This window comes from Centruroides vittatus, unplaced genomic scaffold (assembly GCF_030686945.1).
Source record: "Centruroides vittatus isolate TY-2023 unplaced genomic scaffold, ASM3068694v2 contig_596, whole genome shotgun sequence".
In the NCBI taxonomy this organism is placed as follows: Eukaryota; Metazoa; Arthropoda; class Arachnida; order Scorpiones; family Buthidae; genus Centruroides; species Centruroides vittatus.
In genome coordinates this window covers 1,331,012-1,341,559 of record NW_027122360.1, presented here as the reverse complement: position 1 = coordinate 1,341,559, position 10,548 = coordinate 1,331,012, and the positions used below count along the sequence as shown (strand labels likewise).

The following is a 10,548-nucleotide window of genomic DNA, read 5'->3' as shown; positions in this document are numbered from 1 at the left end:
CAGATACACAATGGGGCGGACGGGTGTGAGGTCAGGCCCAAAGGATCACTTTCCGGAAAATTCCCTGGGTTTTTCGATCTGTCCAGATTATTTTCCGGGTTCCCGGAAGGGTTTAACGCTATCCTAACCGTCCGGCTATTCGGCCTTCTCAACATGGAGGCAGCGCCGTAACTAGCCTTTTATGATCCCAGTGCGAGCATCTGTAACTACGCCCCAAAACTTGGTCTAGGTCATTTCTGCGCCCCCAGGGTCTACGCCCTGTTCCTGGGCACCGCTGGCACCGCCCTAGTTACGGCACTTCATGGAGGATGTCTAAATATTGTTGACAAAATATGACCGAGAAGCAGATAGTCGAAAAGGACTTAAATGATGTCTATTGCTAGATAAAAGTCATTCAAATGTAATGTTATTACATTATACTGTATTTGAATGATTTCCATCTAGCAATAGACATCATTCTTCTTATTACACGAAACTATTAATGCAAATCATTTTATTCAGTATACATGTTTTAATTAACAATGCTAAAATATAAAGGTGACTGAGTATTACAGTTAATAAATTGTTAAATGTTAATTAAAATTTATATTTATATTTTTTATTTTGTATATTAAAAACAGATTTTTAACAGCTGGAAGCGACGCTAAACGACAAGAAACGGAACTAATGTTGCCGTAAGATTGCGGTGTTGATTCACTTGACAACAAGGCTTGGATGTGTGTGTAGAGTTTCTTTTCATTTTATAAAGGATAAAATGAGTAAGAATCCAGGTAAAAACAAGTTAAATCTGAAATTACCGCCAGGATCCATCGAGCCAATCGATCAAACGGGTGCCGGAGATGCAAATAATGAGTAAGTGAATTTAAACAATGATTAGAATTTCTTATCAATTGGTTCAAGACAAATTTTAATTGCTCTTTTATGATTAAAAATAGTGATAATTGCAATCATATAAATGAACAAGGTATTCACATGCTCATAAAATCCAAGTAGATTTGTATCACAAGTGAAATTGACAAGAAAATTTGAAAATATTTGTCAATTTCAAAACATTAAAGCACTTCATAAGCTCAGATTTTTGCTTTTACATCCTGCATTTTGTATCATTATTATATAATAGTTCATGTAAAATTAATTCTAAATATGCCTCTTTTCTTAATTCTTAAAAGTTTGTCTAAATTTTATATTTAGAAAATATATAAATATATATGTTCTTCCCAATATAAAATTTAGAAAGCAAAATACATGTATGAAAGAAAAAGTAAGTAAATGTATGATGAGCTGATCAAATTAGAAAACAATATTAGAATGTATGGCACTGTATTTGTTTTCTGTGAAATATTGTCTCTACAGTATAACATTTATTAATCTATATTTTTCTTCTAGTTCTTGTCTAAATGTAAATTATGGTGACCAAAGCTGTTGGTCTGCTGCTTTTTGTTCGCAATCCATTTCCAAATTAGTGTCGATTCTCGGAAATTTTTACGAGCGGTCGATCCGAACGCGTTCGATCCCGTTTTTCGTGTTTTGGGTTCTGCCAAACCTGTGACGGACGCAAAGAAAGCTTATATTTGCAGCAAGGAAAGCTTTAAAAGAAATTTTGAATTGCGCTTTGTTTTTAATGCTCCAGAATGATTTCCTCTTTTAAAAGGAAGTTTACTCATTTCTCTCTATCATGTCATAAATTTAATATTTTTAAAGTAGATCAATTCCTTTAAAGATTTTAAAATATCTTTAACTTAATTATTTTTATCTCCAAAGAAAATATTTATAATAAAAGTTATTTTTTCTAATAAAGCACACCGTGGCAAATTTTTGAAGTCATTTTGCTGTTTTCAATAATGTTTTTAACTTTTTTTTGCAGTTATATATTTTATGTAGATAAAAATTAAAATTTTCACATTTAATCAGCTTTGTTTTAGTGTATAAATTGCACTTAGTTTACATTCTGTACTTGTTTGTAACTCTTAATTACACACACAGCCAACATTTATTATTTCTCATTTGATTTTGAATGATACAGTTTGCTAATTAGAAGGCTATAGTTTTTATAATACAGTAGCAAATGACATGACAAGATTTCTTCTTTGATAATGATGTAATTAATTCTTTCTTATGTTCTTTTCTAAAGTTTAGATTAAAGATACTTTTATGTGATAGTGATTTAGTCTTTCTTCCTTTCTTCTAATTTTTCTGATGGACTTTTTTATATATATTTAATCTTTTTGGCATAGGAAAACATATCTGTTTATATAAATATGAATATAAATTTCCACACGTATAAAGATATAGTTTTAATATCCAGAATGTCCATACGTTAAGACCTAACTAATTCTTAAGTGTTAAATTTTTTTAATTCTTTGTCTGAGACAGCAAGGCAGCTCTTTTTCGTGTCCATTATGGATTTGTTCAATCCTACAATTAGATGGCCAGGTGGTGAGGGAGGGGACCCTGACATATCTGGGTCAAACTACTACTGAAATTTATGAAGACCATGACTTCAACACTAGTCCCTTAGAGTAGGAGACTGACATCTTTACTGGTGTGGCTATTCATCTGCAATAACATCTATGTTAATTTAGCTACCCAAAATTACTTATGAAATATATGTACTTTAAACTATATTTGTATTTACAATGAATATAAGAAAATAATATAATGTTAGTTGTCATTGTCTAGGTAAAAAATGGAAAATAAATTAAAGTTTTGAATCTGGAATTATTCTTGATGTCAACTTGTAGTCTGCCGTAAAACATTCAGATTATTTTCTTATAATTTAAAAATTTAGCATTATTTCATAATCTTAATTATTAAATCTTTTATAATATTAAAACATAAATGTTAGATTTATCCAGAGAATGATAAAACTTGAATAAAATATGGATACAAGTGAATGAACAAATGGAAAATGTGACATTTTTGCTTGTATTGAGAGGAAACAATGCTTTGTTTCACAATATGTTTTATATGTGACTGTCCTTGGTTTCGTTTGCAGGGTGGATGTATGCTACCTCACGAATCGAGTTAAACTAGAATATCTCATAACAATGAATAATAAACTTTTATTCTGAAATTATTTCCTATGTTGACGTAATTGAAGTAAATAATAATGTGTAACCCTTAAAACATTCAAATTACTTACAGTAAGTTACGTTGACTTTAATTTTAATTATTTTCTATGAAATTTCTTCATAGAAGTTTTAGTAATAAAAGGAACTTTTTACACAATTTATAGTTTCATTTTTGTACACAAAGTTAAAGTGAGATTGAATTATACTAAAAAACTTCACTGTTAGAAATTATAAAGTAGATTTAGACATATTTACTTTATTTTCATGAGTGTAAAAATTTTTTTTTGTAATTTTTATACTTTAACTATATATTTTTTGAAGTTGAATCACAGTATCAGCAACTCCTTTGATATTATTTGAGACTATTAAATCTGGCTGAACATTATTTAAAAAACTAATTTGAAGGCATGTTGGAAAAATGTATTGTACATTTATATAAAGTAATGATTTTAGCAATATAATTCAATAATAATTCCTTCTAGAAATTACAAAGTATTCAACTATATTATTAAATTTGGACATTCTTTCATTCTTACAATTTCTAAGAATTTTAAAAGATTATATTTAAATATTCCAAATAGTTCTTGAAAGAAATTCTAATTAGAATTTAAAGCAGTTAGTCTCAATCTTTCTGAGCTCTTGGAGCAATATTCATAGACTTTTTATTATGTGGAGCATTAGCATCAATATGTTTAAAAGTTGATGAGAAATTCCATGTTTTCTGTTCTTATGAAACAATGAAGCAACAACATAGTAAATTTTATTGTATTGAATAAAAATAGTAAATATGGATATTAGACTCTTAACAACCTTTATGTCACCAGTAAAGTATTTAATTATAAACAAATGTTTGTTTATAATTAAATATTTTACTGGTGACATAAAGGTTATTAAGAGTCTAATATATAATATACCAGTACCTATAGAGAAGGGAAGATAACCTGTTTACAAAGTAAATATGGAATTATCCATGAATAAAGTAATATGCTGTAGTACATTGGAATAAATTTGCAATAAAAAACTTTCTTTTTCATGGAAAACTTGGGTCACAAGTTGATTTAAAAACATTAGATTCTATAAATAATGTGTATTTATTATGTGTATTAATGTGTAATATGTTGTAATTTTAAATATATTATGCTGCTGTTTTGTGTAATGATGGAAACATAATGCTTTTTGGACTATTTGGAAAAATCAGAATGTTTGAGGAATTAAAAAAGAAAAAGATTGTTTTGGAATTTTGGCATTAAGTTTGATATTCTATCTTCAAACTGAATGTATATAAAGTTTCTTGTGTGTTTTGAATGAAGTTGAATTTGTTAATTAGCTTGATGTGGAGGTTGCTTTGAAAAGACCCAAACTTATTTACATTATGAGACTCGCGTACAGAATACTCTTTGTTAACAGGTAAAGGAGAGTGGAATGAGATCGTAAATTTTACTGATATGATACAAATTCAAAGATAAAGGTAAATCAAGAAAAGACTAAAGAGAAAGATCAGAAGAAACAACAGAAAAGATTAATTTAAACTGAGAAAGAAACAAAGAATTTAATTCTTCTGAAAAAACAATTTATTCATTCGTGCTTGAAATATATAGAAAAGGTATAATTTTGACTCCAAATTTCTAGACATTCCACAACATCACAATTATTTATGCCATCGCGTATAACCAGAAAAAGTAATTTCAGTTTTCCAAGTAATAGTTTCTTGATTCATTAAACACAAAATATATATATTAGATACAATTTTGCTTCAAATATTATAAAGAAAGGAGAGTCTAAAATTAATGATAGGATGTTGATAATTGTTTAAGACATACTAAGATTTCCTTTCTAATATGTGCAGCATGTATACTTTAGATAAGATAATTTAATCTAGATTTACATTCTGTAACAAATGTGAACTATGTAAGATTATTAAAATCGTGGGGTTTTTTCCTTTTGTATTGATTAAGTTTCATGTTTATGTGCATATTTTAGTCTTTGATTTGCATGAGAAAATATATATAAGTTATGAGAGAGTAGTAAATTTATAATGACATTAAAGTTATATGCGTAGCATTGCGTACAAGATCTGTAAGTCGTATGTTTTGTGTTTCCATTTTGTGGTAGATGGCATTATTGCTTGCTCACAGGTGTCACAATTTTTGGAAGACTTCTTTGCCAATTGCATAATCTCCTATGGAATCTGGCTCGCTAGGTCTCTGGACCGCACTCCCTTGCATTTTTGGGCCTCCGGGAGACATTTATGACATTTGTGTAGGAAAAATTGCAATATCATACGTAAACTTAAACCTTTTCCTCTGTACAGTAACTTTTATTACTCCCATATTTAATTTATCCCATCTAAAATCAGCATAAAATTACAGTAAATTTACTATTTTAATTACAGTATATTTAATACTTTCATTATTTATTTAATTTCATAAAATCTTATAAGAGAAAAAATTAAATCTGTTATTTTTCTTCAGATTCTAAGTATTTAACTTAAGCCATACATTCCAAGTAACTGCATATCTCTTTACTGGAATCAAAGAATATTTGCTTTAATAATCTTCTCCACAAGTGGAAAAGATTATTGAAGCAAATTTGTGTTTGTAATTAAGTAAACAATGCTTAGAAGTGTTAAGATAAGTCATTTATTTTTAAAATAGTAAGTTTCGATGATTCGTCTAATGTATATAATGTGTTGCTTTAAAATGGAATTTATTTAATTAAATGTTCTAATGATAGTCTATATTTTAAAAATATAAAATAATACAGTCATGTTTTAATTTATTTTTATTTTAAAAAGTATTTTAGTTGAAATAGCAAAAAAACTTTTTAAATAGCTGTTAGGCAATCATTTAAAGACTGTTAAGTAGTAATGAATACTTACTTATCTTAATGCCTAGCATGTCATTTAATTGACAACTGTTTGAAATGTTTGGTTTTATTTTGTAATTAATATTTGCTTAGATAAAAAGAAAGTCAAAGGTATTTGTTACTTGATAGTAGACATGATAATAAATATTAATTCATAACCATATTATTTAATCGGAAAATATTTATTGCGTATAGGTCAAGATGCATGCTTCACAATTATATATTTTATATATTGAAAGTCTCAATACAAGTATTAAAGAGCATTAAATTTAAATTAATCTCGGTAATTAACAAACGTTTTTAATTTATTGTTCTTGAAAATAGATTATTTTGATAGTTGTCGAATGCATATGTACTGTATGTTTAGTTTTTAAAACACGTTAACAAATCAGTTATTTTACGTAATTATTTTTTATGAAAAACAAATATTAAGAAAAATGTTTCAAAAATTTCATAAGTTAATGATAGGGGAAAGTGATGACATCTGGATAACATTCAAAAGTTTTTTTCTTAGGAGTTTTTCTTGGTAAAGATAAGCTTGGTACTGTGAAGTGGTACCCACACGAACACTATTTTTTTCTATATTTTGCTTTGAAGTGTCAAGCTTATCTCTACAAAAGAAAAACTCCTAAGAAAAAAAAATTTGACTGTCATCTAAGTCAATGTTTTCAATTAGGAGCCACAGAACATTTCAAGGGAGCCAAAGGCTAAAAATCAACTTTTGGGAGCCAGAATAAACTCTAGGGGCCACAGTCAGAATAAAATATTAAGATTAGCGAGGTTGAGGCCAAAGTTTTAAACACGAAAACGTGTATGTCGGACGTTCGGCGCCACTTTCCTATAAGCCTAGAAGTTTAGCAATGGCATTTGGAAAGTCAGTGGAATCATGCTCAACATTCCAAAGGCCATTGCCAAACTTCTAGGCTTACAGGAAAGCGGCACCGAACGTCCGACATAAACGTTTTCGCATTTAAAACTTCGGCCTCGACCTTGCTATTATGTGATAACAGTTAAACTTCAATAAGTAAATTATTAAAGAAATGTATATAAATTATTAAAATATGTTTAAATAAAATACAAAAATAAATTTGATAAGGAAATTTTGAATTGAAAATTTTTTATTTATTATCTGACAATATACATACGTTTGTTCATTGTAAACAAAGATATGTCGAACCTTGCGCACGTATGCAAAGTGTATCATTTTTATTTGAAGGATATTTACTATTAAAATGTTGGCCTATTGCACATAGATGTATAGTGTGTGTATTATGAAACTTCAATTTAACACCACCATTTGTTCACCTCTGAAATTGTGTAAAATCAAGTGTGGGGTAAGTATTGTAAAAAATAATTATATATAGTAATACCCATCATTGTATTTTACCAAGGTGATACCCTGGTACTTTTTTTACGTAGGACAAAGCCCTTGTACTTTGTGAACATCTAGGTTGAACTTCAGATTATGTGCCTCAGCCAAAAATACTGACAAAATTACTTCTTTCACAGTTTTTTATGCTGATTACAAATGTATAGGTCATTTTTGGCACATTTAAACCATTTTATAGATATTGTACCAGAAAGTTGCCTTTGTCCATACAAAACTCCGTCGACAGTGGCACCTCCATATAAGTGGCAATTTAAACTTGGGGAACCAGTTAGTGCCCTGACACTTTTTAATTTATGACTATGACTATATCAAGACCTAAGACTATGACATACGTTTTGATAAGCTGCCAATCGAATGCTTTGAATATGCTGTTAGTAAAATTGTTTGCTTAATTGTGAGTTTTTGACATTATGGATAACATTTTAAATAAAAGTCATTCTTTCCAAAGCAATTTTATTCTTATAAGAATAAAATTAAGTGATAAAAGTAAAATAGTTCTATGGAAAACCCATTTAAACTTTGACGTAACAACCTAGAAGTTTTGTCAGAATCTTACTGATAACAAGATAAGCGTAAGTTTAAAATTTAAGCTTTCTAGATCTAGTAGTTATTTTTTTCTAGGAACCTCTCTTGTGCTGGATAAAGAAAAAAGAAGAAATACAGCTTTTTTGGTGATTTTTTACACTGTTTGATGGATGATATTTCAGCAACCCTGTTGTAATAAAAATTGAATTTTTGCAGACTGCCTAAGAAAGCTATTAATTTTAAATTGAGATATCCAGAATTACGTTAGGCATTTGAGAGACAGAGAAATCAACTCCTGAAAATCGACAACTTTAATTCCTATTTATATAGTCAGTCATTGATGTTTTACTTTGTGCGGAGTAACTGCCGCAACTCTTTATAAGTATTTTAAAGTGTTTACACTCTCTTAGGCAATGACTGTTATGGAGATTGTGGAATAGTAATATATCTTTTGTCCAAATATTGCAATGATTCAAGAGATTTAAGATCATATAAGATTTTTTCTTCTAAGTATTTAATTTGAATGGATTTTGTCTCAGCTCCTTGTACAAACTAACTGTAATCAAGTATCAGTCATTCTCCTAATGCTAGATTTCAGTTCACAAAGTTATCTTTTATTATTGTTACAGATCACAAAAGTTATTGGATTTGATTTAAATTTAAGTAAATCTATATTAATTTAATATAGATTTACTTAAAAATTAAAACAACTCTAATTACAGCAAATCGACATTTGATACGAGCATCGAAGCTCTTCAGAAAACAATAGAAGGATTAGAATTAGACGATCAACAGCGCAAACGTTTAGAGGCATTTCTGACACAGAAGCAGAAAGTCGGAGAATTGAACAGTGACGATTTCAAAAATCTGGGCGAATTGGGTGCCGGAAATGGAGGCGTCGTCACCAAAGTCTTACATCAGCCTTGTGGACTCATTATGGCAAGAAAGGTGATGAAAATGAATATATATATATATAAGTTAGAATTTAGCAGATTATGAATTAGTTTTTTAATGCAAATTAAATAAGTTTTACTTGTTAACAAAATTGTTTTTCAGAATTTTTCAAATATACAGAACAAATATTTATATACAGGTTTATTACTTAATATTTAATGTGAATAAGATAATTAAATATTTACTTATTAAACGTTTTTTGGATTTATGTATACGGAATATATGAATATATACTTTCTTGATAAAGTTCCTAAATTATTAATTATTTCGTAATTTTATATTACATTTTAAGCAAATGTTTTAATTAATTTCATTATTTAAACACAGTTTTCTCATTAATAGAAAGGAGAAATCAATATCTTTTGGATATTTTTGGAGAACGTTTAAATTAGATTTTGTTTTTGTGAAACTAGCAATAAAATGGCTTTCAGCTCTTGCATTTGGAAACAAATCATATTTCAAAACAAAGTTTTCCTCTCTTCCTATTCTAAAAATAAAAAAAAATAATAATTTATTTAGTAATAGAGCAATATGTATCTAATTAAATATTTAAAAATATTGTAACAGGAAAGTTTGTAACATTTTTAAGCAGTTATTTGCAGATAAACTAATATATTTTTATTTAAAAAGTTAATTAATATCCATAGTTAACTTTAAAATAAACTTTATCAATAGTATATGAAAGCTATCCAGACTGCTCTAGTAAACAAATAATTTAATGTGCTTTTTAATTGCATTATTTAATAAAATAATTTATTTTAAACCTTTTTTATACACTGAATTCAACACGTGCATCATTCTCGATTTTTCCTTGGCCAGATACTGGATTACCGAGCCGTATTTTAACAGAATCTTAGGTTAATAATGCGCAGAATAAGAATAATCCTTGTTTAGATACAAAATTAATAGTAATTTTAGTTAATTTATATTCTTAAAATGGATTTTTTATATGTAAAATGTAATACTTTTAAGCTAAAAGTTGGAGTTTTATGAAGCAGTAAAATTTGTTTCTGATCTAATTTACGATTTAAGAAGCCTTATTGTGTTTTTCTAAAATGTTTTATAGTTTCTTAGAATTAAAATAAAATTATTTAATGTTATAACAAATTTTAATAAGTTCAATTAAGTGCATTTTTTAAAGCTTAATTTTCCATTACGGCGAATGCTGAATACAAATAACTTCTAAAATATTTCAAGTTTTTTTTTTTTAATATAAAAAAATGATGAAAATATTTTTCAATAATTTTAAATTGAAATGATTTTTACTTTTGTTTTTGAAGGAATTAAAAATTTATATATTTTTATTATTGATTAATTAACTAGTATTAGAAGAGAAAGACAAGGTCAGATCCATTAAGACAACAGTCGTGAAATGAAAGTGAAATGTTTTTCTCACGTCTTTTTACTTTTTTACTTGTAATAATTAATTTCCTTCCTTGGCGATGATGGCTCGAACAAAAATATTGTCTTTTTATTATAAAATATAATAAGATTTTTTATGCTATAGTGTTTTTACATTTGCGGTCGAAACAGCCAGTCTCTCAAATATAGTATTTAATGACTATCTCTGTATATTGCGTAATAGTAATTAAATTGATGAATTATTTTAATGACGGAGACTTCTGAGAAAGTCACGGCGATTCACCATTGTCTACTATTGCCTAGTAATTTTATAGTAGAAGGTCACGACCTGAGAATGTGAATGACCACTCTAAGAATATTAGCAAGAAAAAAGTATTTATT

General features: G+C 27.9%; 1 protein-coding gene across 1 annotated transcript in view; it reads left to right on the top strand.

The window, feature by feature from the left end:
• Window positions 1-665: 665 nt before the first annotated feature.
• Dsor1 (mitogen-activated protein kinase kinase 1) overlaps window positions 666-10,548 on the top strand; it is a 39,708-nt gene continuing 29,825 nt past the window's right edge. The window contains exons 1-2 of the mRNA XM_067275170.1: window positions 666-852; window positions 8,574-8,799. Coding sequence (XP_067131271.1) covers window positions 755-852; window positions 8,574-8,799 — 324 coding nt within the window. The 5' untranslated portion in view covers window positions 666-754. The remainder of the gene's footprint in view (window positions 853-8,573; window positions 8,800-10,548) is intronic.